Raw genomic sequence first — 27,972 nt, forward strand, 5'->3', positions numbered from 1 at the left:
TAAAATGATAATAATAAAGATCGAATTCCCTGAAAAGCCGCAAATTGAGCAATTTGATTTGCCGCAATTAGCTGGGAAACATGAAACTGTTCCTCTGTAAACTGTAAAGAAATCTCTCCTTCCGCCTCTTAGGCGGATTATTCAGGGTCTGTTCTAGGAATTCGTCCAATAAACTCGTTGCTAAAAGTGATCAAATGTTTCAAGATGGCTACTCGCAGGGAGGAAGTGTGACTAGTTTCCACGCGACATATGTTAAGATTCGGTGAGTTTTACTATACATTTAGATACATACAGGAATCATTTTCACCTTTTTTAAAGACAGACTAAAGTGAACGTGGTGAGCTTTTTTTGGTAAAATGTTTAAATTCAATTTTTTATTACATAATCATTGCGGTACCATGAGAATATTTGTAATGTTTTGATGTTTTATTTTAAAAGTTTTGCGTTTAGGCATAATGTTATTTGCAGGTTCAGAATTAGACTCAGTGAGTTTGAGCGGTTTTACTTCCAATGTAAATAAACACAGAATTGAGATTAAAGTTTAGTCTTCAATTCACAGCCGGGGAATTAGAGATCAGCCATGCTAGGATTTCTAAAATAAATTGAAGTGCACTTCGAGAAACAAAATTTCTAATTATTACTGTGTTCATTTAAGCTCTAGCTTCTTCTCCATCCTTCCTTTTTTCCTTCAGGCTTTGTGGGGTTTTTTTGTATAAAGTTTTATTGACTTTTTTAACAGAATTCAATAGTAATCATTCAACAAATACGTGTTGTCTGAGTATGTTATTCATTAATACAAATTAAATTCCTAATCCCTAAATCTTTTCTCTAACCATTGATAAAATAGGACCCAAGTTTGAAAATATTCTGTTTCTTCTTTTTCTTTCAACCTTAAAGTAAGTCTGTCCATTTCTGCATTGTCTAGTATTTTTTAAATTATTTCTTCTTCTGGTGGTATTTCTTCATTCGTCCAGTATTGTGCAAATATAATTCTTGCCGCTGTTATCACATGTAAAATCAGGGATGTGCTTGAATTTTTGACCAATATCTCCTTGCTTTAGCAAATGTCCACCACATGATAATAAGTACCTGATTTATGTTTACATTTCCAACATTTCTCTGACATATTTTTAAACATTTTTGCTAATCTTGTTGGTGACAAGTGCTATCTATAGAATATTTTGTATAAGTTTTCTTTATACGAAGCTGACATTATCAATTTATAGTTTCTTTCCCACAAAGTTTGCCACTTCTCTAAGTCTATATTATATCCAAAATTCTTTGCCCATACTATCATTGTCTCTTTTACTTGTTCATCTTCCATTTTCAGATTTAATAAGAAATTGTACATTTTTTAATTAACTTTTCATTGGAAGTTACTAATGTCTGGTCAAACATAGTCTGCTCTTTATAAAATCCATACTGTTTAATATCTTTGCCATATCTCACTTGCATTTGTAAATGTGACCACAATGTTAAATCGATGCCCTGATTTTCCATCTCTTGCCTGGATTTTAAGTTCCCTTCAGAATATATTTATATGTCCATATTTTATCAAGACTGACTAGATTTAGATGTACAAATGCTTCCATTGTTGAGAGCCAGCCTGGAATTTTCAAATAGATTTTACATTTTATTTTTTCCTATGTTAACAACAGTGCACTTTTAATATATTGTTTTTGGAAGTATTTATGTATTTTATTTTTCCATACCATAAAAAAACATGCCAACCAAGTTGTAGGTCATGTCCCTCCAAGCACAGCAATCTTTTATTTCTAAGAGTTTTCCATTCTTTTATCCATGTTAGCACTGATGCTTGATAGTATAAAACCCATTTTGGTAAGCCAAAACCTCCATTTCCCTTAGCTTCTTGTAACATTTTCAATTTAATCCTAGCTTTCTTTCCTTGCCAAATAAATTTTTGAATTAGAGTTTAAATCTTCAAAGAATCTTTTTCTCTAGTTTTATAGGTATTGTTTGAAACAAAAATAGAATTTTTGGTAATATATTCATTTTCACTGTAGCAATTCTTCTAACGTCAACAGTTGCAGATTCTTCCATTTTTCCAAATCAAGCTTCATTTGATTTAACAATTTAATATCTTCTTTTATTGTTGAACATCTTGCTGTCAGATATATTCTCAAGTATTTGACCGTTTTGACTATTTGCAATTCTATTTTTTCTGATAATTGCATTTTTTGTTTATATAAGATTTTTAACTATCACTTTAGTTTTTTCTCTGTCTTTAATCCTGCTACCTCTCCAAATTGTTCTCTCTTTTCCAACAGTTTAGGAATCATCTCTAAAGGTTCCTCTAGAACAGTGGTGGCAAACCTATGGCACGGGTGCCAGAGGTGGCACTCAGAGCCCTTTCTGTGGGCACCCGCGCCATGCCCCAGACGTGGCAACTGCTAATTTGCCGAGATCCCACGTGGCTGAATGCATCCCGGCACGGCTGGTTTCCCTCCCCCCCATCCTGTCCCTCCTGGCCTCGCATGCTCTCCTTTTGCCAGGCACCACCCACTGCACCTCCTCAGCTGTTGGCCAACCATTCATCTCGGAGGCGGCTTCTTTGAACTGCTGGCGACAGGCTGCGGAGCCCCAGAGTGCGCCTGTTGAAGGGCCGTTAGGCTGTGGCTACTGACAGACACCATTGGCCCCCATGCACTCGCTGGCCTCTGTGTGCGGAGGCTGATGGTGTCAGGCAGCAGCTGCCCCAGCCCTTGCCTTGCCCCATGGCAGTGGCACCCCCAGCCTGCCTCACCCCACCCCACAGGATGAGTCTCCTGCCTATCGCACCACCTGCCAGAGACCTCCTGGAGCTCCTCCAACCCTGTCCACCCCCCACAGGTGTCCCTCCCCACGAGCAACATTGAGGTAACCACACCCACCCAATCTTCCATGACTACCACAGCCACACCCACCCAGTGGGCCACGCCCACCTGGCACCCAACAATAAATAAGTGGGTTTTGGGTTGCAGTTTGGGCACTCGGTCTCTAAAAGGTTCGCCACCACTTCTCTAGAATGAATACCAAATAATCTGCAAATGCTTGCAATTTATAGGTTTCACCTTTTATTTTCAATCTTTTAATTTCTGGATCTTGCCTAATGTTTCTATTTAAAACTTGTGAAGTTAAGATAAATAGCAGTGGGGATAGTGGACATCCTTGTCTTGTGCTTTTTTGTATAGCAAAATTCTTTGAATAATTCCCATTTACAATCGCTTTTGCTGTTTGTTCCTGATATATTGTCTGAATCATATTTATAAAGTTTTGTCCAAAGTCCGTTGTTTTTAGTTGTTGAATCATAAATTGCCAAGAAACATTACCAAATGCCTTTTGGGCATCTAAAAATACTAATGCCAGTAGTTTCCCTGGATACAGTTCATAATATGTCTTCTATTACTCTCAAATTATTTTTTATTTATCTCTTTGGCAAAAATCCATTTTGATCTGGATGTATAAATTCAGTCAAAAATCTTTTCAGCCTCTCGGCTATTATTGAAGTGAAGATTTTGTAGTGCCTCCAATAAAAGTTCATTACATATATCTTTCAATGGTAAACTTAATGTATCTTGTAAGCATTTATAAAACTGCCAGGAATCCATCTGGTCCTGGTGTTTTTTCATTTTTTTGTCTTTTTATTGCCTCTTGTCAATTCCATCATTGTTATTTTTCCATTTAAGATAGTCTTGAAGTTTTCTAGAGTTTTTGATAAATTATTTTCATATATGAATCATTTTTTCTATGAAGTTTCTTCCTTAACATAAAGTTTCTCATAGTATTCTTTAATTATTTTTTTATTGCTTCATTTTTAAATTGTAAACAGCCTTTTTCTTCTACTAAATTGTTTATCAATTTTCTCTCCTTCTGTTTTTTAAGTTTATAAGCTAATCATCTTCCTGGTTTATTTGCATTTTCAAAAAAGTTTGGCTTTGTCCTTTTAAGTTGCAGTGCCAATTTTTCTGATTCTATTAAATTTAATTTATGTTTTATTATTTCCATTTTTCTTTTCAATATTTTCTTTTGTGGGTTTGTAGTTCAAGTCCTAATTTTTTAAATTTTCCTCTTAACAACTGACGTCTCTTTTCTTTTCTTTTTCATTGTGTATGTTATTGCTATACCTCGAAAATATGCTTTGCCTGTATCCCACACATTTTGTAATATTGTATCTTTTTTATTTTCTTTAAAGAAAAAATCCATTTCTTTTGTTGCTGAATCTGTAAATTCTTTCTCTTTTAATATAGATTGATTCAAAGTCCATCTTATTTTTTTCTGCATTCCTTTCCACATCATTTTTAAGGGGTTATAATCTGCCCAAATATCTAATTCTATTTCAATTTCCTGCATATTAACCCTTAATTCAGGCGTCATCCAAATCATATCAATTCTGGACCAAGATTTATGACTATTAGAATAAAATGTATATTGTGATTTTCCTGGGTTCATTTCTCTCCAAATATCTTGTACACCAATTTTCTCTGTCATGTTAAAAAAAGTCTTAGGTAATCTTTTTCTTCCTTGTTTCCCTGATTTATTACTTTTATAATCTAATGTCCTGTTTACTATTGCATTGAAATCTCCAGTTAAGCATATATTTTGATATTCCATTTCTACTATTTTTCTGGGAAGATTTTGATAAAATTCTTCTTTGTTATTTGGTGCATATATTACTATCAAAAGTATCTGTTTTTGATTTAAAAATATTTCTACCATTTCTACCAAATATACATAAATCATTTTAGAATATAAAATGTATTAAAAGTGCACTGTATATATTAAAAGTGCACTGTTGTTAACATAGGAAAAAATAAAATGTAAAATCTATTTGAAAATCATTTTAGAATATAAATATCCCCCGCACATGCGTGCTAGTTGTTTCCGACTCTAGGGGCCGGTGCTCATCTCCGTTTCAAACAGCGGAGCATTTCAAAGAGCCAGCGTTTGTCCGAGGATGTCTCTGTGGTCATGTGGCTGGCATGACTAGACGCCAAAGGCGCACGGAACGCTGTTACCTTCCCACCGTAGTGGTCCCTATTTTTCTACTTGCATTTTTACATGCTTTAGAACTGCTAGGTTGACAGAAGCTGGGACAAGTAACAGGCGCTCACTCTGTTACGTGGCACTTGGGATTCGACCCGCCAAACTGCTGACCATCTGATCAACAAGCTCAGCATCGTAACCCACTGAGCCACTACGTCCCTATATTTTAGAATATGTAGTCTCTTTAACATATATAGCTGCTCATTTTTTGTTGAGCTGATGTGTAGTAAAGTTTTCCAAGTTATGGATTTTCCAAAAATTTATGATTTTTTTTATGTTTGTCTCTTGCAAACAAATTATATCAATGGTTAATTTCTGTAGTTGAATTTTTTTTCTTTTTGATGGGGAGTTCAGTCCATTTATATTCACTGAAAAGATTCTATTTTCCTTCTCTATTTTGATTTACTTATATTTAGGTCGTTGATCTCGTAATCCTCTGCTCTCTTACTGTTCCCTCATCCTCTTGATTCATCTTCTCTTTCTTCTTCCACTTATGTAGTTGTTTCCTCTATTGTTTGTTCTGTCTGTTTCTGGCCTATATATATAAAAAAGAAGAAAGTTCCACTAACTCCAAAGTCAGATCTAGGTAAGCACTGGAGGCATAACACTTGATTTCATTACAGCAAAGATACAGATGTCAGCTGACTATGGAAGATGAGGAAGAACTAGCTCACTTATTTGGCTCACTTCTTTCTCTACAGAAGACCAACAAACAATGATATGCAAACTTAAGGCAATTAAATACTCAAATAATGACTGTTGCAACTGAGTCCCTTAACACTGGAATTCCTCCAATCATACTCCTGTTGAAATGCTGACAAGTTCATTTTCTGAGTGCCCAGAGTCCCAAAAAACAAGGCATTCCAGTCCAAAATTCATCCAGGCAAATAAAAAGAACACCAAGCTGAACAAGTAACACGATCTCTTTATAACCCTCCTAATATTCATATCTCAGGTAATATTTTTCACAACTGGACTTTAAAGAACAGACTAGCATTCTGACAGTTGGTTCTCATATCTTAAAGTTTCTAAGTTTAGGAACAAGAAGCATGGGCATGGTATAGCAATTACCATAGTGCATTGAACTAGCTTGCAAAGACCTGAGAGAGAACTAAGATTGCTGTGAATGTCTTGGAGTTAAAGCAGATAGGAGAGGCAATATCTTTAACGAAATAAACATGGGTCAAGGAACAGAATTTTCATAATTATTTTGCATGAAGATGAACAATGCTGACTATCTAGATTAGTATTTTTCAAACTTGGCAACTTTAAGATGTTTGAATTTCAACTTTCAGAATTCCCCCGCCAGCATACTGGCAGTTGGTTCTCACCTCTTAAAGTTGCCAAGTTTGAAAAACACTGATCTAGATGAATCTGCCAATGTATGGCCTCTGCTAAATTCTGGGAGGAGAGCCAAGCACATAAGAGAATAGCATAAGCTCCAGAGCTCTTACACAGCCAGCAACGACCTGCATAGCAGTATGCTCCACCACCTCCAAGAGCAGATGCAGCTAAGCCCTGGAGGGATAATACCCTTGATTTCATACAGGTATCAGCCAGCTCTATGAAAGATGATGAACTAGCTCATTTATTTGGCACCCTTTCTACAGAAGATCAACAATTATCTGCAAACTTGAGGTAGTTAAATCAATGCCTTTGTCAGTGTTCTCTCAGCACTTTACCACTGCCCTCCTGTTCATTTTCTGAATGCCAAAAAACACACCAAAAAGGCATTTCAGCCCAAAATTAACCCAGAGAGATGAAGGGAACACCAAGCTGAACAAATAACACAATCTCTTCATAATCCCTCATTCCTCAGGTGATATTTCCTCACAGCTGGACTTTGAAGAACAGACTGTCAAAGTGCAGTCCCACTTCCACTGGTTTCCCTCAGCATTGATCCTGAGTCTATTCATCTAATGGCTACCCCATCTACAACCTGCCTTTTATCCCTGCAAGTGCACTTTCTTATATATATATATAAATATTTGGTTGTTTTTTAACTATAACAATCTCCAGTGCCTGGTGTACACCATGTTGTCTTGGTTTACATTTTACTAAGAAAAAAAATACAATAATAATTAGTTCACCATTCTATTTTTGTAATTTTTGTTTACACTTAATTTCCCTTATATTCAATCCAATTCTTATTGGTCATTAATTTTTTCATATGTTAGTCATCTAACTGTCCAAATTTTCCCATTTAAGTACATCATCCCAATATTTTATGCATTATAAAAATACTTTTTATCTGTCTTATAATATCTAGGTATAACATCCTTTTTAATCAGTTTATATTTCACTTATATTAATAAAAATTACATCAACCCACTATTTTTACATTTCATATATTGTGGGACATACTATATTACTTAAATCTCTTATCCCTCTTGTTATATGTCCCCTTTATGTTCAAAATTTCTCTATTCTTTTAACCATATTCAAACAAGTGTTTGTTTATGTAGTAGTCCATCTGGTAGGGCGAGTCTCTGGTCTTTTGCCGAGTATTTTTCCAAGTTGATGTCATCCACTTACCGAGGTTCCTGTGTTTTTGCAAATGTTGGGAATACAAAAGATCAAGTAATTAAGATAAATAGTTTCTCTCCCAAACTTTGATGATTCTCTTGGAAGTTCTATAATCCATTCCATTTTTCTTGTTGCATCAGAATCTTGTGTAATTTTTCCTGTTTGTGTAAAATTGTAATTCTTTTCATTGGTTATTTCATCAATTTGGTCATATTCTAATTTGTGGTCTGTTATCTGATTTATTTGATCATTCGTTGTTATTTCCTGGGTATTTTTAATTGTAGATTTAGATTAGAAATATGCTTATTTAAATCATCAAAGTTGTTTCGAATTTCCTCATGGTTTGAGTCTATTGTCATTTTTATTTGTCCTAATATTGCATATATTTCCTCCTGGAAAGTATTCATCATGCCTTCAAGTATTACTTCTAGAGGCCCCTGATTTTCCAGGTTAAGTCCTTCAGTAGAAAATATTGAATGTGGCGTCCTGTCATTTTTTGACACGTATGTGATAACCATGTTGTCTCCCCCCCTTCGAATGATCAATGTTTTTATTGAAGAGTCAATTTATCAGTCAATCAAAATTACAGTTCAGTGTGTTAAGCCACCTTAAATCCTTCCTGTAGATTCTCCTCTAAAAATTAGCCAAAGGCCAAGGTTTTTCTTTTCCATAAACAGTTCTTAAATTTAAGCAACTGTCCAGGTGTTTTGGGTTCCCCCCCCCCTTTTCAGACACTTTTTAATCTTATAACTGGCTCTTCCTTTGTTACCAGCTGTCTTCATGGTGATTTGCAATTCAAAGGAACAGCTTTTTTATTATTATTTTTGGGCATTCTGCCAATTTCTGAGTCCTTATTGTTAGTATTCTATTCTCTGATTCTCCACTAGATGTCAGCAGTTGTTTCTTTTTTCAATTTTTTTTCAATCAAAAAGTTATTTTGTTATATATTTTTAGAATTCCATAAAAAACTCTTCATGGTATAATCTTGATAGTTTTTTAGTTCCTAAATTTGTCCAGACTGTAGTATTTTAAATTGAATTTTAATATATCTCTTTCCACATTAATATTAATTTGCCACTTTCATCTATAAGGGAATGGGGATATAGTCCCCTCCCTTCACTTCTGGAGGTTTTCTTGCTTTGGGGATCTTTCTCAAGGATTCAATTAGTAGATAGAAAAAAGAAGATCAATACTCTCACCAATTCCAAGACCCTGTTCGCCAATATTCAGGTTCGTGCTCTCGGACTTCGGCTACAAGTAGGGTTGGGGGGCTTCCCCTGGATCAAACAAAGCAACCACCATCATTTCTTCATGGTCACCTCTTTGGGAAGACTTCAGACTCATCTAGGGTCCCCCTGGCAGGACAAAATTAGCCGTGGGGAGCAGAGGTCTCCTTTTGCATGGCCATGTGCTACAGGCGCAAAACTGGAAGTCCCACAAGTGCACTCTTTTCAAAGGAGCCCTGAACATGGCTAACATATTCTGACCCCCAATCTGGGCCTACTTGTTCTTTTGGTGAAACTTCTTCTATGGAATTGCCACAGACTCAGGAGATTAGGCACCCTAACTGGCAGCAGGCAGTCTGTTCTCATCTTCTTCCTCAGTCTATAATCTACTCATCTCAATTGTTCATTTTTCTGATCATTTATCCAGAGCCAGCACTCTGAGGGAGAACCAGCCAACTGACAACTACATCCTGCAGTGTTCTTCCTGTCCTTTCTTGGAACATAAGCCAGGTAAGCCCCAAAACAAAAAGATCCAGACTTTCTAGGATTCCTGACTAAATTTGTTATAATCTTTTTGCAGGAGACATGTATTTGGTGTGAATTCTCAATCCCAGCTATTTTTCTCTGCTAGACTTTGTACAACCTAGCTTTGGAAGTGGCAGACCTAATGGGGCTTGGTCTGTTTATACTTCCAAAGTATGTGTCCAAAATGTAAAACAATTACCTCGGTTTGAAAATGCTGAATCAGCTTTGTCTTTGACTAATTTTCTTGATTGTGCATTAATTTCTATATTCCTCCTCAACATCTCGCAATTACAGGTAACACAAATGAAGCTGTGCACTCATGCACCTGCCCCTTGCAAAAAACAGCTCTCCCCCCCCCCCCCCCCCGCATCAGGCTGCCAACCCAGAAAGGTTGGGGAATACTGCTCTATAAACCCTTCAATACCTATCCTCCTGAAGAACCTATTGTGCCACCATTTATGTCTAGATCCTACAAAGATACAAAACATAAAGTTAGCTGCTTTAGGCTGCTACGTCTCATAAATAGGAATAAGCTACAAATGTTAAATGGCTCTGTCCAATATGATTAGACTGGGCAATTTACTTTTTGGTCAGATCACTAGTTATCTACCATAGTTTATTTAATAATTTCCAGAAATCTAGACCTTGCTTTAAGATTTGGCACAATCTCCAGGACTGAAAGTGATTACCTCCCTTTAATTTGCAAAATTAGACAAGGTCTCATTAGAAACCAAGTTAAGGCCTCTTTTAAAATGCCTGATGAGAATTTCCCCCTTTAAGATCAGATAACCCAATGGTTTCACTTAGAGGAAGGAACTACATATTTTTCAATCTTCTGTAATTTAGGGTCATACTCTAACTCAACCATCTCACAAGAAAGTAGAATACTTGACATGTGTCATGATCTCTTAGTTAACTTGTCAAGTCTGCCTCATTCAAATCCTAAGAAAGAAAACTCCCAGCTCCATGGATTTAGGGAAGAGGTACTTTTAGTAAGCATGAACTGATAGTAACAAAAGCAAGGCAATATTTGAGTAAAATCTGTGCTAAAGTTACACATTGAAAGTGACTCCAAATCCCTCCACCCAGAGTCCAACTCAGGCAGACCAATCAATGTCCAATGTGATATGAGAAACCCTCTTGAGCACATGGTGTATACCTCCATAGGCCCAGAACAGTTGGCATTGGTAACAACTCCATTCCATTGATGGGTAGCGATCCTCCCTTCCATTTCTCATGGGAACACTTTACACGAGCTCACTTCTCCACCCCAAATAATAATAATAATAATAATTTTATTTATATACCGCCCTTCTCCCGAAGGACTCAGGGCGGTGAACAGGGCAAGTATATAAAAATACAAATGTCAACCCCCCCCGCCCCCCATTACTATCGCAGCCAAGAGCAAGAAAGCTACAAACTGCAAGCTGGAAATCTGGCTGACATTCGCTTTTCCCCCTTCAACATAGGCGTTATCCCTAAAACAGAGTAAAAGGCATAAGAGAAAACAATACAGAAAGTCAGTTAAGGAACATTGCTTAGTCCAGGTTTATCAGGATATTTCCTGTGAATTGCCTGAAGGAGTCTAGGGGCATGAACATTGCGGGCATCCATTCCAATTGTGAAGGTGGGATATGCTTCCATGCCGCCAAGTATTGCACTTTCCCTTTATACTTTCCAGAGTAAAAATTTCTTGACTTCAAAATGCTGTTCCTTCTCTGTCAGAATGGGCACCAGAAGGGTGGGATGAGTGCGGCAAAGAGGAGTCACCTTTTCAGGATTGAGCAGACTACAGTGAAACACAGGGTGGATCCATCAAAGATTCTTTGGCAGGTCCAACTGCACAGTAACTGGGTTTATAATTTTCACAATTGGGATTGATCCTACATATTTAGATCCCAATTTCTTTTCTTTTTGGGTAGTCTGTAAGTACTTTGTGGATAAATAGACTGTCATGGTTCCGATGAATGAGACAATTCAAACAAATTGCAGGCATATTATTTATCTAAAAAGTCTTAGTAATGAAATGAAACATCGGCACTCATGGAGGGATGCCAGGCTCTGAAATCTCCTCCCCCCAAACCCATCGTAACACACATACAATCCCCACCCTTATCTACACGTCATAAATCACATTATCCAATTAGCTTTACATATGAGGTCTCACTTCTCATTCTGTACGCAGGCTTTTCTAATCATCTCAAAATAGTCGTTAGAAAATTCCCTCCCTTCAAGATTCAAAGTGAAGCAGTTTAAACAAAAGGCTGTCTCTTATATCGTCAGTGCAAAAACATGTCAATGTTTGCAGCATTGACATAGACTTTATCACCTACTTGGAACTCTTTTAGCTTCACCCGCTTTTTATCAGCCTGCTTCTTATGGGCTTGATGTGCATCTTCCAAGACCTTACATGTTACCGGCTATCATGATGCGTCCTTGCCGACAAACCACAGACACGTCCAAGGTACAAATGATGTTTATTCGTCTTGCAGCCAAACAAACGACTAAACCAGAGCAAAGTCAGCGTTGACAGCATCCTGCTCCAACGCTCCTTTATCGTCTGGTCACACCCCAGCCACACACACCCCAACACAAACCGACATCCGCCCTCAAACTGACAAAGACCCTGCCCATCTCCCCCCTGTGCGCTTGCTCCGCGTTCTGCGTGACGGCGGCAACCATCCAGTAAGTCCGCCAGGCACCCCCCAGCCGGGCCCCTACATCCCCTCCTCGATCCTCTCCTCGCGCTCCACTGTCATCCACGTCCCCACCACCTGGGCTGTGCACACCCCCAGTCCCTACCACCCCCTGCCTTGTGTCCCCAGACGGGACCGGTTGGGACCTCACCCCCACGACGCCCAGCCTGGTCCTGCCGACCACCGTAGGCCCCGCTGACCCCCGCCGCGTCCGGCCTGTTCCTGCCGTCGGCCCGGTCTCGTAGCCATGTTCCGTTTGGCTTGCCTCAGCCGTCCCACGCCGTCCCGTGGTGTTCTGCCCCATCTGTGCGGCCAGCCAGGTGCTGGGAAGGCCTGGCCATCAGATGCTTGGCAGGCCTGCCGGAAGGCCCAAGGACCTGTGCCGGAGGCCTGACTGCTGTGGGAGGCTGCGCAGGCGCAGCCGTCAGCCATGCGGTGGGCCTGCTGGACGGCCCGAAGACCTGTACTGGAGGCCCAGCCACTGGGGAAGGCTGCGCAGGCACCGGTGCGGCCATCAGCTTTTCGGCGGGCGTGCTTGCAGGGCCTGGGAACTGGCAGGCACGTTGGGAAGTGAGTATCTGCTCCGGCGAGTGGCGAGCCAGCGGGGCTCGACACCGGCTAGATTTGTTGAAGCTGTTTAATCCACTCCACCAGCAACAGGGTCAGAAGCGGCTCTTGGGGCAGTTCTGGTATGGGAAATCCTGGCTAGAAGCTGCCTTGAAAGGGTGAAACTGGTACTACTATGCACTGAGTTATTATAAGCAACCTCTGCCAATGGCTTTAGGTCAGCCTAATTATCTTACTGATAATTCACATAGCACCTAAGGTACTGTTCCAAAAGTGAGTTAACATGTTCACACATCTCATTAGTTTGTGGGTGATGGGTGGAGCTTAACCCCTGGGCGGAGCCTAATAACTTAAGGAAATCCTGCCCAAACTGGGAATTGAAATCTACCTGAAATGATGCGGTCAGGAACCCTGAGTAACCTATACATGTGTTGAATAAAAAGTTTAGCAAGTGTTTTAGCTGATGGGATCTTAGAGCAAGAAGCAAAATGCACTTGTTTAGAAAAAAAATCTGTAATGACACAAATAACTGTTCCCCCCACTTTAGAACAGCTCTACTATAAAGTCACTGTAGGATAGGACCCCGTAGATTGGAGGGTACATACAGTGTGGCTGCAATCCATGCCAGGCCATCTCTCATGGAGCAGTCATTGGAATGGGACAAACCACTCATCGCCTTTTAATGCTCCTTTCAACTCTATGCACAACTCGCTTGGTAGCTCATGCTCCAGTTTTTTCGGAGCCCTAGTAGTCACCAGAGCAGCCAACTGCTTAGAAGGGATAACTGGCCGGATTACTTCAGGTCTAGCATTATAATACTGAGGCAATCTGGATAAAGCATCAGTCTTGAAGTTTATCCCCCCAGGGATATAACTCAGCACAAAATTGAAATGATTAAAGTACTGTGCCCATCAGACTCGCTTAGGGACAATTTCCTTGAGGTTTTCAAGGCTTCCAGGTTTTTGTGATAAGTCCACACCTCAAAGGGTTGCTTAGCTCCTTTCAGGAAATGACTCCAAGTTATCATTGCCCATTGCATAACAAATGCTTCCTTATCACAGACTGCCCACCTCCTTTCAGTTTCAGTTAACTTTTTGGAGGTGTAAGCACAAGGTTGCAAAAACCCCTCGGCATTCGCCTTCAGTAGCACAGCTCCCACAGCCATGTCACTAGCATCAGCTTGGATCATAAACGGACTGTCAGGGTGTTTTAGCACTGGCTTGGCAGCAAATAGCTGCTTGAGTTTTTCAAACACTGCCAGGCGTTCTATCGACCACTCAAGTAGCTGACGAGGCTTAGGCTTACTCTTTCCCTTCATTTTCAAGAGGTTGGCAATGGCAATGCAATCTTGGCAAAGGAAAGGATGAATTGCTGGTAAAAGTTTGCAAACCCAAGGAAGCTCTGTAGTTTGGGAGGGTGCCCACTCCCAAATCACCCGCACCTTTTCAATGTCTATCCTTCATGAGATATTCGACAGCCCAAGTAATCAATTTTGTCTTGATGGAATTCACACTTGGACAATTTAGCATAAAGTTCAGCAGATCTGAAGTTTAACTTTAACTTCCTGTGCTCCTCCATAGTCTCCCTATATATTAGAATATCATCTAAGTACACCAGGACCCCTTTGTAAAGATATTCATGCAGCACCTCAATGATCAATTGCATGAAAACAGAGAGTGCCTCTTGTAACCCAAGGCACACGGAACTGGAAACAGCCCAATGGGCAGTTGAAGGCCATTTTCCATTCATCTCCATCTTTGATATAAACTCTGTAATAAGCTCTCAAATCCAACAGTGAAAATTCTCCTTTGGCTAAATATGTCAGCATATTTTTCATCAGAGGCAACAAATAAACATTCTCCACACAGACAGCATTTAATCCTTTGTAATCAATGCAGAGGGACAGGGGTTACCGTCTTTTTTCCTCCCAGAATAACACTGCAGCAGCCACACGTCTGCCTGCATAGATGAAACCTCGTTTCAGGTTCTTGTAAATAAAGATGCACAACTTATCTAGCTCATGCGGAGTCACCAAACAGATTTTTGGCTTGTGGAACTTTGCCTCAGGGAAGATCTCTATACTGCAGTCCATGGGGCAGGAGTGCATCAGATCCTGTCTCACTGAACGCTTCCCTTAAGTCCCAGTATTCCCTCAGGATTTTCTCTTCTCCCTTGGTGAGTTCCTGTATAGCAGCCCCCAATTCCTTTGTCATATTGGTTTTTTTGGCTATGTATGAGGGATATGTATCCGGCAGAGACCGGATTTTTAGGAGCCTTTTTCTCCAATTCACAAGAGGGTTCCACTTGTGGTGCCAAGTCAGTCCAAGTAAGAGGGGTCTTTCTATCCCGGGTGCTACTATAAAACTCAAGAACTCTTTGTGGCTACCCATCCTCATTTCCACAGGCTCCATTACGAAGTGACCCTGGGCTCCCCCTGCCACTGACCCATCCAATGGCAGAAGGTTAGGGGCACCCTCAGTCTCAGTCTTAGTTTCTTTATGACTTCCAGGCTAACTACACACTTGGTACAACCTGAGTCCAATAGGGCTGACATCCTCACTGACAAAGCAGTATTATTGGAATCCTCTGCTATCTTATCCGAGGTCAACATCACCAGATTCTATCCAAATTCTAAAGGAACAAAAAAGACAAACATCTTGCTTTCTGGAAAAAAAGATCAACATCACAGGAAAAAAATGGTTACAGTAATCACAATCACAAAGCCCAAAAATCCCTCTATATTTTGGCATACTATAACTGTTCAAGTAACATTACATGACTCCGTTGTATTATCTCCTTAGGTATCTAGGTACCTAAGATCTCTGTTGGGATCTACATGCTAGTATCTATGTGATGGATATATCATTATTCTCGTTACTGCAGTGGCCCCCAGTCACGTGCAAGGAAGTAAAACCTACCATAAATACCAAGCATTCCGTAGTGATTGTATCCTCTCTAAGTTAATTAAATCCAGTTCAAATTGGTGGGCCCCTGTATTGGCCTCTTTATTTTCATACATCACTGAGACAACCAAAGCCTGGGAGGAGATCATAATTGTCCTCTGTTAAAAAAGGCAACAGAATTGATCTAGCTAATTATAGACCAGTTATAAAATATTGACAATCATTAGCAGGTAATTATTTACCGAATTCCAAATCTGGATAATAGAGAGAATAATCCACCCAGAGAAGGCAGAGTTTCAATGGGGACATTCTGTTATAGATCATTTCCTAGTACATCAGCATCTGACAAATAATATACAAACCACTCTTGACTTGAATTTATATGCAGCCTTTATTGATTTTAAAGCAGCTTTTGCTAATATCTCAAGAGTAAGTAGAACATTCTGAGCAGATCTACTATAGATAAAAGACTCCTGCTCCTAATTTCCTAAACTGTACTCTAAAACCAGGCTTAGAGTAAAATGTATCCAGGGAGGGGAACTTTCTGACTTTATTCAGACTGTCAAGGGGTGAAACAAGGATACATCATACATACATCATTCTTTGATTAAAATTCTCCAGAGAGTGGATATCCATGCTCCTAAATTAGCCAGTAAACATCTCCGAATTTTACTCTTGTGTTGATAATGTAATTCTTGTTTCCTTGCCTTAAAGCAAGCATTAAGAATCCCAGCATCCCATTATAATGAGGAACAATTAAAACAAAGCTTAAATTTTCTATGAAAAGACAAAAGCACAAGTGGACAATTGATTCCCATGAGTTGGAACAGGTTAAATGTTTTAAATACTTGGACATGATATTTCAGGCTTCGAAGAAATTAACAGCCACTAAATTATGCCACAACTACCCAAAGGACTACACAAATAATAATTAAATTTTATAGGCAATGGGGGAAATTACATCCCAGCAGTTAAATTGTATACAACTAGAACACTTGCCCACTAGATACAACTTGGCCCATACACAAACCTTCATAATGGCTTATGAAGTCATTCAATTAAATTTTTTCAGGGCCTTGTTTGGCACTCCAAAATGTACCTCCAATGCAAAATTGAGACTTGTAGCTAACATTGAAAGTATAAAAGCTCATGCCTAGACCAGGATGCTAATCTCAGAATTTAGAGTCAAACAATTACCAATTTCTTTGACATGATATGTGCATAGCAGGACTTTGTGGTCTTGGCTTTCCGAAATATCTAGGCCAATCAACACTAGAGAAGGCCAAATCAATAGTAAAAGAAAAAATCAGGGACATTGTTTGCCAAAATTATATTACTAGTGCCCCTGAATTCTATTGCCAAATGTTAAGACAGTCATAAGCCCTCTACTGCATGGTACTACACAATTTAATTCTAAGCAAATACAGATGGGCCTTTTCTAGAGCATGCTTTGATAACCTCCCATCAGCTCTACTGATGGGAAGATTTCATGGGACTCCTTATTTACAGAAACTTTGCCCTTGTGTAGGGAGATAGAAACTCTAATCCCCATATGGCACCCTTTCTATGATGCCCAAAGATGTGCACTGATTGTCCCAATCATTTCCAAATGCAAGGGCCATACATCTACATTTTATGTTTATTATTTTTAAGGCATGCTAACTCAGCACTCACATACTAAGTGACAAAATATCTTCACAAACTTATACAACTGGACAAAAATTTTAAATTAGATATATTGTTTTATTGTCTTGTTTTTTTCTTTCTCCAATAACAAATTGCTATATTAAACTTTCATTTTTACTATATTTATTATTTTCAAAGCCATAATAAAGCTATTTGATTTGATTTGATGACAGGTTTTATGGCCTGTGTGTTCTGTGTTTCCCCGAAAATAAGACTGCGGTTTTTTTGCCTCCAAAAGAGGCACCAGGTCTTATTTTCAGGGTGCATGTGTGTCTTTTCCACTCACCTTCAGCACCGGCAGCCACGACCAGCTGGCCTATTTCTTCTGCAGTCAAAGGAGCAGTTTCATTCTGCAGCTGGAAATGGAGCTCCTGCCTGCATTTTGCAATCAGGCCTTTCCAGAAGGCCCCTGCAGCCGATAACCAAACTATGGATTTCCATAGCTCGGTTCTCGGCTGCAGAGGCCTTCTGGAAAGGCCTGACTGCAAAATGCAGGCCTGGGGACTCCACAGAAGAAGTGGGCTGGCAAAGAGAGGCCTGGCTGCAAGATAAGTGGGTGTGGGGCATGTGGGGCAGCTCATCCCCCACCTCCACCTTAGCTTGATTTTTAGTATGTGCCTCGTCCCAAAACTAGGGCTTATTTTTGGGTTGGGGCTTATATTAGGTCATCTAAAAAAATCAAGCTAGGGCTTATTTTCGGGGTAGGTCTTACTTTCGGGAAAACGGTATCACCTCCCTGGGTTCATTAAGGCCTGATAAGTGACACATGGTTGGGTCTAAATGGTGATTAACACTTCATTATACAAATGGGTTTGCTGCCCGCTTTGAATTAAGTAGTGATCCAATTCCTTCTCAAGAGGCCATCCTTGGATCTGACCACATTAGACAACTTATGTCCAATCTTCACTCTTTCCTTTTTAGGGAAAGTTGTTAAGAAGATAGTCAGTATTTAGTTTCAGAAAGCCCTGGAAGAAATGGATTATCTGGACCCTTTTAGTCAGGGTTCAGGTCAGGCTACAATTCTGAAACCATGTTGCTTGTGCTGATGGATAGCATGTGAATTACTCAGCTTGAGGGTTAGTGCTTAGCCCGTTTTTGATAGAAGGGGCCAAGAAATGCTGCCTAGGGAATGATCAAACAAGGGACAGCAATGGACAGGCAAAAGGCTTAGAAAAGACCTTCCTAGTTTCTTGGGCTGTAAAGGAGACAGTAAAAGAATTGCATTTTTGGACTTGCAAGATTCTGCTTTACAGTAAAGTAGAATTAGCCTATCTGATCATGTTCCTGTCTGGTTTGTTTAAGTAAGGCTGACTCTTACTGTTTTTATATTATTGTTTTGTGAGCTGTATGAAATTATGGTTTATAATATGAATGGATCTATAAATAAAACTGCTTTCATGCAAAAAAATATTTTGAACTTTGATCCTTTTTTTGATGCATGGTAATTTTAGTAAGGATCCTCCATTCCATTAGTTCAAACATGTTTTTTATACTCATTCTTTCTCAGTATCCAACTTTTACAGTAGTGCATTACCATTGTAAAAATGTTGCCTCAAATATTCTTATCTTTATAAGCATAACCATTTTATCCTATTGAAAATTTTCATATCATAATTGCCTTCCTTCCAATGATTAATTTCTTCTTTTTATAGTACACGATCCATCTTTTATCTGTTCTTGAGCATTTCTTCGCATTTCTTCATCAAGTGTAATATTGCTAAGCATGCCTTCTAATAAATAAACAAATAACACTAAATAATTTTTGCTAAGCTGGGATTTATTTACAGCAGTTAATATTTAATAATATTTTTTACTTTCCATTCTGCTTCCATAATAAGCTTTTCTATGTCTTCTTTAGTTTCAGTAATGAAATACGATTTACGGGACTCAATTTGAGTAATTTTATCACCAGTTTTTATTCTAGTTCCACCACTTTTATGATATATTGTTACATATGTTCAGCTGATACAGAAAAAAATATACATCCATGCCTCACTTTCATTCACATTCTGAAACACTCCAGATTCAATTCTTACAGTAGTTTTTTGTCAATTTCATCTATCTTTAACTCAGATCTGAAAAGGAAATATTATAATTAATATATCCTGATAAAATGAATATATTTGATATACCGTATTTTCCGGCGTATAAGACGACCCGGCGTATAAGACGACCCCCTACTTTTAAGAGGTTTTTCAAGGTTTTTTGTCTTATACGCCGGAAAATACTTACATGCCCTGCCCTCCCTGTCCGTCGCAGAGGAGGCGAAGGCCCGACTGGCCCCGCCGGCCCTCCTGCTGCTCCCGCGTTTCTGCCGACCCCCGAGGCGCAGTGTTTCCTGGGCGGCAGGCAGCGCCGGAGGGCAGCCGCCACCCCACCATGGCCGGCGCCCCTCCTGCTTCCCCCCCAGGCCTTGAACTTCGTCCCCAGGCGTCCCTTCGTTCGGGCCAGGCTGCTGAGAGAAGGGAGCGGCAGAGCCTTGCAGAGCTGCTCCCTTCGGCTCCTCTTTGTTCAGGCCATGCAGCGGAGAGAAGGGGCAGCAAAGGCTTGCAGAGCTGGTAGAGGCGGCGGCAGTCCAGCGTTTCCCCCCCTCATGCATGCGTGCGTGTGTCAGACCCGCGGGAATGGCTGGTAAGGAAGCGGCATCTCCCCCTCTCCTGTGTGTCGGGCCCACGGGGCTTGACACACAGAGAAACGCAAATGCCGGACTGTCGCCACCTTTACTAGCCATTCCTGCGGGTCTGACACACACACACACACACACGCACGAGGGGGAAACAACACCGGACTGCCACACGCACGCATGCATGAGGGGGGGAAACGCTGGACTGCCGCCGCCTCTACCAGCTCTGCAAGCCTTTGCTGCCCCTTCTCTCCGCTGCCTGGCCTGAACAAACAGGAGCCGAAGGGAGCAGCTTTGCAAGGCTCTGCCGCTCCCTTCTCTCAGCAACCTGGCCCGAACGAAGGGACGCCCCTTCGTTCGGAACAGGCAGCGGAGAGAAGGGGCGGCAGAGGCTTGCAGAGCTGGTAGAGGCGGCGGCAGTCCAGCGTTGTTTCTCCCCCTCGTGCGTGCGTGTGTGTGTCAGACCCACGGGAATGGCTGGTAGGGAAGCGGCATTCCGGCATTTCCCCCCTTCCTGTGTGTCGGGCCCACGGGGCTCGGCACACAAAAAAACGCAAACGCCGGACTGCCGCCTCCTCTACCAGCTCTGCAAGCCTTTGCTGCCCCTTCTCTCCGCTGCCTGGCCTGAACAAAGAGGAGCCGAAGGGAGCAGCTCCGCAAGGCTCTGCCGCTCCCTTCTCTCAGCAGCCTGGCCCGAACGAAGGGACAGTTCTTTTTTTTTTGTTCACTGGAGTATAAGCCGAAGTGGATTTTTCAGCCCAAAAAGTGGGCTGAAAAATTCGGCTTATACTCAAGTATATACGGTATATATCTTAATAGCTTTTACATTCAACCTTTATAAACAAATCAATATTCAAATGTAACTTTATATTTCCAAGTTTTAAATGACCAAAGTTTTCTTTATCTCAGTTCATAACAAAATCTAGTATTCAAAGTACACATCATGTCTATTTGAGTATATTCTATTTTAGTCCTCACTAATAAGTCAAAACCCCAATTTTCTTCAGCCTTATTCTAGCTTTCTTTCTTTGCCAACTCGCCTTCCATATCTGTGCTTTTAGGCCATCAAATAGATCTCCCTCTGTTATTATGTATATTGTTTGAGATAAAAAAGAGGCCAACCAGTCACCATTTTTTTGGAAGGGCTAACAAATCGTCTATTTTTTCATCTCAACGTAGTTGTCCTGAAATATTTATCTTCCCTTCGGTTTGCTCTTCTTCTTGATCCTAGGTTTCTTCTGGTTTATATAGAAAGTCTTTTCTATTTTCAGTGTTGTCAGTCCCTTTAACTATGTTGATCAGTTGAATCTTCTATCATAGTATTTAATTGTTCCACTTATTATATTATTTTCTGTGTAGTTAATTCTTTAGTTGTAATCAAAGTTTGGGTTCGTATATCTAGGCCACGGGTCGGCAACCCGCGGATCCGGAGCCGCATGCGGCTCTTTGAGCCGTCTCCTGCGGCTCCCAGCCGCCCGGTGCGCGCGCACCTCTTCGAACGGGCAGTGGTGTGCGCGCACCTCTCCAAATGGAGAGTGGCACCGCCCCTTCGGAGAGGTGCGCGCGCACCTTTCCGAAGAGTGGAGGTGCGCATGCACCTCTCCAAGCCGCCGCCATCCCGTCCGGAGACCTGCTGCGTTCACGGCAGCTGTGCAAACGGGACGGCGGCAGCTTGGGAGAGGTGCGCACGCACTCGCCAAACCGCCGCCATCCCGTCCGGAGACCTGCCGCGTTCGTCAAACATTGACGAACACAGCAGCTGTGCAAACGGGATGGCGGCGGTTTGGAGAGTGCGTGCGCACCTCTCCCAAGCCGCCGCCGTCCGGAGACCTCCCCAAACGTCGGCAGGTCTCCGTACCTCCGCGCGAACGGGCAGCGGCCCCGCTTGTTGCGAAAGCTGCCGCGGCCTGTCTGCAAAGCTGCTGCTTTCGGCAGCTTTGCAGACAGGCCGTGGCAGCTTTCGCAACAAGCGGGGCCGCTGCCCGTTCGCGCGGAGGTACGGAGACCTGCCGACGTTTGGGGAGGTGCGCGCGCACCTCTCGGAATGGGTAGTGGCCCCGCTTCTTGCGAAAGCTACCGCGGCCCGTCTACAAAGCTGCCGCTTTCGGAATGGGTAGCGGCCCCGCTTCTTGCGAAAGCTACCGCGGCCCGTCTACAAAGCTTTGCAGACGGGCCATCACTGTCGCGCAACCGGGAACCGGTTCCATCACACATAAAAAAAAACAACCGCACGCGTTTTTTGCGCATGCGCGTGCATGGACGCACGCACGCGGCTCCCACTTTTTTTTATGTGTGATGGAACCGGTTCCCAGTGGCTCTTTTCCTTTTTCGGGTTGCCGACCCCTGATCTAGGCTGACATCTTGTTCTTTTTTGTAGCTTCTTATTTCATCAGTAGCTGTAAGAATAGTTTCATAAATTGCTTTCAACATAAAGGGAATCTGTTCCTGATCTTCATCCATGTTCTCTTAGTGGTGTGTTAAATTAAAAGCTTTACAATCAAGAGAATGAAAATAATTTTTTCACTGATTATAGAACACAGCTGGGCTTCTCACAGCTGATATCTGCCGAGGTTGCAAAAGTCCTATCTATAGTCTGGGCTTCAAGCCAAGTCTCTTTTAGAACATAACAAGTTGCAATATCAGGTTTAGCCACAAGATGTCACCCTTACCATTTAAGATTTTTTTTAAGTCCAAAATTTTTATAATCCTTTTTCCAATTTTATTTCTTTTTTGTAAGTAAAACCCAACTCTAAGAAATCTTTTAGTCCTAGAATTTTATAAAGATAGAAATCCAGTTAAAATCAGGTTATTCTTTTAGCGTTTTAAACTCCCCTGGATAGTCAGTCGCTGCTATTTTTAGAGGTTGGGATAGAATTTCCCTTCCCTCTCTCCACAGGGGGGAAAATACTTTGGGCAGTTTATACAGGTAGAAAAAATAGTTAGGATTGAAGAGAGGTTCAGATCTCACCCACTCTGCTTTATAAGTGCCTGGTGGTAAGTTTGACTTCGGTTGTCTGCAGCCTAGTGACAGGCCATATTTCTATGGCTGGTCGTTCGTCTGCCAGTTTGGAGGGCTGCCCAGATCGAGCAGAAGGGCTATCGACCTCTGCGATCAAGCAGGGGTCCCCTCGCTTGTCACCCCTACAGGGCAACTTTCAACCCTTTCCAGGGTCCCCCAGCGGTGCCAAATCGGACATGGAAGCTCACCTTCCAGTGGTTGCGTCAGCAAACCGGAATTCGTGAATGTGGTTTGTTAAGCTGATACTGTGATTTTTAGGAATCTTGACCTGTTTCTAATAGTTGTTGGGTTTGATTTTTTTTACATTTCTGTTCACTGTCCAGAGTTTCTTGAGTAGATAGAGAACTATATGAATTTTTTAAACTAATATTGTATACAAACGAGCCAACAGGTTTGTAAGGCATGCTACCTCTAATTCAGAAAGTAAAAATTATCAGTGTTCATTATGATTAATAATCTAAACCTAGGGAGTCTACTTTGAAAAAGACGGTGCCATTATCACAATTGGTAACAAACTGCAGTTTAATTATGTGCTTTGTGTGTGTGGGGAAATCTTTAAAAGAAATATACTTACTTGCATTGAAATTTCTCTTTCTTTTAAGTCTGATGTATATATTTCTGCTGCATGCATGCCAATAAGGTCCAGATAAGGTATCTAAGACTGTTTTGTTTCAAGTTTACTATTCTCTGGAAAAGGAAAATGTTTTGTTGGCTAGTGGATGCTAATTTATGTGCCCTTACTTGAAAGTATCTATCTATAAATTAAAATAAACAACAAATTGATGGCACATACAGTCATGGCCGAAATTGTTGGCACCCCAGAAATTTTTCCAGAAAATCAAGTATTTCTCACAGAAAAGTATTGCAGGAACACGTGTTTTGCTATACACAGGTTTATTCCCTTTGTGTGTATTGGAACACAACAAAAAAGGGAGGGAAAAAAGCAAATTGGACATAATGTCAAACAAAACTCCAAAAATGGGCCGGACAAAATTATTGGCACCCTTAACTTAATATTTGGTTGCACACCCTTTGGAAAAAATAACTGAAATCAGTCACTTCCTATAACCATCAATAAGCTTCTTACACCTCTCATCTGGAATTTTGGACCACTCTTCCTTTGCAAACTGTTCCAGGTCTCTCTTATTGGAAGGGCACCTTTTCCCAACAGCAATTTTAAGATCTCTCCACAGGTGTTCAATGGGATTCAGATCTGGACTCATTGCTGGCCACTTCAGAACTCTCCAGCGCTTTCTTGCCATCCATTTCTGGGTGCTTTTTGACATATGTTTGGGATCATTGTCCTGCTGGAAGACCCAAGATCTCGGATGCAAACCCAGCTTTCTGACACTGGGCTCTACAGTGCGACCCAAAATCCTTTGGTAATCCTCAGATTTCATGATGCCTTGCATACATTCAAGGCACCCAGTGCCAGAGGCAGCAAAACAACCCCAAAACATCATTGAACCTCCACCATATTTCACTGTAGGTACTGTGTTCTTTTCTTTGTAGGCCTCATTTTGTTTTCGGTAGAATGATGTGCTTTACCAAAAAGCTCTATCTTGGTCTCATCTGTCCACAAGATGTTTTCCCAGAAGGATTTTGGATTACTCAAGTACATTTTGGCAAACAGTGGGGTCCTCCTGGGTCTCCTGCCTTAGCGTTTCATTTCATTTAAATGTCGATGGATAGTTTGCGCTGACACTGATGCTCCCTGAGCCTGCAGGACAGCTTGCATTCCTTTGGAACTTGTTTGGGGCTGCTTATCCAGCATCCGGACTATCCTGCGTTGCAACCTTTCATCAATTTTTCTCTTCTGTCCACGACCAGGGAGATTCGCTACAGTGCCATGGGTTGCAAACGTCTTGATAATGTTGTGCACTGTGGACAAAAGCAAATCTAGATCTCTGGAGATGGAGTTGTAACCTTGAGATTGTTGATATTTGTCCACAATTTTGGTTCTCAAGTCCTCAGACAGTTCTCTTCTCTTCTTTCTGTTGTCCATGCTTAGTGTGGCACACACAGACACACAATGCAAAGACTAAGTGAACTTCTCTCCTTTTTATCTGCTTTCAGGTGTGATTTTTATATTGCCCACACCTGTTACTTGCCCCAGGTGAGTTTAAAGGAGCATCACATGCTTGAAACAATCTTGTTTACCCACAATTTTGAAAGGGTGCCAATAATTTTGTCTGGCCCATTTTTGGAGTTTTATTTGACATTATGTCCAATTTGCTTTTTTTCCTCCCTTTTTTTGTTGTGTTCCAATACACGCAAAGGGAATAAACCTGTGTATAGCAAAACATGTGTTCCTGCAATACTTTTCTGTGAGAAATACTTGATTTTCTAGAAAAGTTTCTGGGGTGCCAACAATTTCGGCCATGACTGTATGCCATCTGTTCTGCTATGTTTAATGAGCCTTACATTAATAAATGTTTAAGGATACTTACGTAGATATATGTTAGAGGCAGACTAAACAGCTTTGCTCTAAAAATTCAAGAATGTAGATACTCTTAGCTAGTTAACCTTTGTTTCAGATGGAGCTAAAATAGGTTAGTTGTACTTAGTTGTCCATGTAACATTTTAAGTGAATTTGTGCTTATTTTCTATAACAAATGCAGAAAAATGAAGTATTTGCTTATCTATGCTATATGGAGTATTTGCTAAACATAACATAGTGGTCATATAAAAGTGAAAAAAGAATCAATACACTGTAATTTGAAATCTGCCCCCTAGACTATGTAAGGATCCTCAATTCTGATTATTCTGTTGTTTGTCTATTTGTTTGTAGATCATGCAAACTGACATACATATGAGCGAGTGGCAAAAGAATTACTTTATTGTTACCTCTGATACTTCTACACCAGGACAAAAAGCAGATGCATATCGTTCACAAATTTTACATATTCAGCATGCATGGGCAAACTCAAATATTTCCCAGGATTGTGCTGCCAACCTTTTCAAAACATATGTAGAAAAATATTCTGAAATTATTGATTCTGACAATATAGAAAGAGGCTTGAATAACTATGCTAAAGATATTTTGACTATGGTAAAATATCAGCAGAATGAAAGTGACAAGTGGCAGTCTGCTTTGACAACAGAAAATTTGATGGAATTGAAGTGTGTTCAAGCAATGATGCAGTCCGGAAAAAAGTTTGAGAGGCCTCTGAAGGCACAAGTAGATGTATCCATTGATAAACAGGTCACTGAGTCTGTTTCTTCAAATGTTCCCAATCTTACTCTCTCAACTGGTCATGGAGAATCTGTGGTTGGAGCTGGTTTGTCAAATTATGTAACTCAAGAAACAGAGGTTTGTGAGAAGCCATTAACTTCAAAGGGTTATCAAAATGATATATTCTCCTTGCCTAAAGCAGGAGTTGCATGTTCTGTTTTGCCTGTGACTATGAATGATGTGTCTTCTAGAACCCTGACTAGAAATAATCAACCAGCATTTAATAGTTCTCTGATGTCCACAAATAATTCTCGTTCAGGGCAAGATTTATCTTCTGCTCAGTCTGCTTTCCCTGCAAGAATGGGCAATCTGGGAAAAAGGAAAACATTTGCTGTGTCTAGTGAAGATAATAGTAATATATCTTCTGGTTCCATTCATAAGTTGATTCCTATAGAAGGGTCTAACATTCCATGGAATGAAAAGAAAAATAATGAAAACAAAGCATCTGGTTTCAAAACTGCAAAAGAACAGCTGTGGGTTGATCAGCAAAAGAAATTCCAAAATCAACCCCAGCATACCCCATTACCATCTTACGGGGGTACAAAGAAATCTTTGGGAGCTGGACGATCCCGTGGTCCATTTGGAAAGTTTGTTCCTCCACTGCCCAAACAAGATGGAAATGGGAACACAGGAATGCCATGTAAATCATATGGGACTGAATCTGCAGAGCTGACTTATCCAATAGATGAAAGGTTAAAGAATATAGAACCTAAAATGATAGAACTTATAATGCATGAAATCATGGACCATGGGCCTCCAGTAAACTGGGATGACATAGCTGGAGTTGAGTTTGCAAAAGCAACTATCAAGGAAATAGTAGTATGGCCTATGCTGAGACCAGACATTTTCACTGGATTACGAGGCCCTCCAAAAGGAATTCTTCTGTTTGGTCCTCCTGGAACAGGGAAGACTCTTATTGGCAAATGCATTGCCTGCCAGTCTGGGGCTACATTTTTCAGCATCAGTGCATCCTCACTGACTTCCAAGTGGGTTGGTGAAGGAGAAAAGATGGTCCGTGCATTGTTTACAGTGGCACGCTTTCAGCAGCCAGCAGTAATTTTCATTGATGAAATTGATTCTCTCTTATCCCAGCGTGGAGATGGAGAACATGAATCTTCCAGAAGAATAAAAACTGAATTCTTGGTCCAGTTAGATGGAGCAGCTACTTCTTCTGAAGATCGTATATTAGTTGTAGGTGCAACCAACCGACCACAAGAGATTGATGAGGCTGCCCGAAGGAGACTGGTGAAGAGACTCTACATTCCACTTCCTGAGGTTTCTGCCAGAAAGCAGATAGTGTCTTGTCTAATGTCAAAGGAACATTGTTCCCTAACTGAAGAGGAAATTGATCTCATTGTTAAGAAATCAGATGGTTTTTCTGGGGCTGATATGACCCAGCTTTGCCGAGAGGCTTCTCTAGGTCCTATACGCAGCCTTCAGTCTCTTGACATTACAACTATTAGACCTGAACAAGTACGAACTATTGCTTTTCAAGATTTTGAGAGTGCTTTCAAAACTGTTCGACCCAGTGTGTCTTCTAAAGATCTAGAATTATATGAAACTTGGAATCAAATGTTTGGGAGTGGAAGATAAGAAGAATTAATTTGTGTGCATATTCAGTTTTGAAATATTAATATTCTAATAAATTTGAGAAAAATAGTTTTTTTCTAGATAATTGTTTTGCTTAAGAGTCTATTATTTTTACTAGTAGAATTCTATAAAAATTCACCATATTGTTCTTTTGTGCCTTGCTATATTTTTATATAACATTACATTTATTTAATGTTAATAAAGTGCATTATTAACTTTAATGCACCCTCCCCAACTCCCTTTCATGAAAGGAATCCAGGAATTATTTGTAAAATTTAGTTTACGTCCAGGCATAAAGTTATACAAAATTTTTAGTGCTGAATTATTGGGGTG

General features: G+C 40.6%; 1 protein-coding gene across 1 annotated transcript; it reads left to right on the top strand.

The window, feature by feature from the left end:
* Nucleotides 1-99: 99 nt before the first annotated feature.
* Nucleotides 100-27,961, top strand: FIGNL1 (fidgetin like 1). Its single transcript, XM_081342940.1, has 3 exons — nt 100-262; nt 9,223-9,305; nt 25,606-27,961. The coding sequence occupies exon 3, from the start codon at nt 25,609-25,611 to the stop codon at nt 27,640-27,642; it is 2,034 nt and encodes a 677-aa protein (XP_081199066.1). The 5' UTR covers nt 100-262; nt 9,223-9,305; nt 25,606-25,608; the 3' UTR covers nt 27,643-27,961.
* The last annotated feature ends 11 nt before the right edge of the window (nt 27,962-27,972 follow it).

Source organism: Vipera berus (genome assembly GCF_964194415.1).
Source record: "Vipera berus genome assembly, chromosome: Z".
NCBI classification, from domain to species: Eukaryota; Metazoa; Chordata; class Lepidosauria; order Squamata; family Viperidae; genus Vipera; species Vipera berus.

Bases quoted from the DNA above. Each gene is read 5' to 3' on its own strand.
- FIGNL1 (XM_081342940.1), top strand. From the start codon at position 25,609: ATGCAAACTGACATACATATGAGCGAGTGGCAAAAGAATTACTTTATT.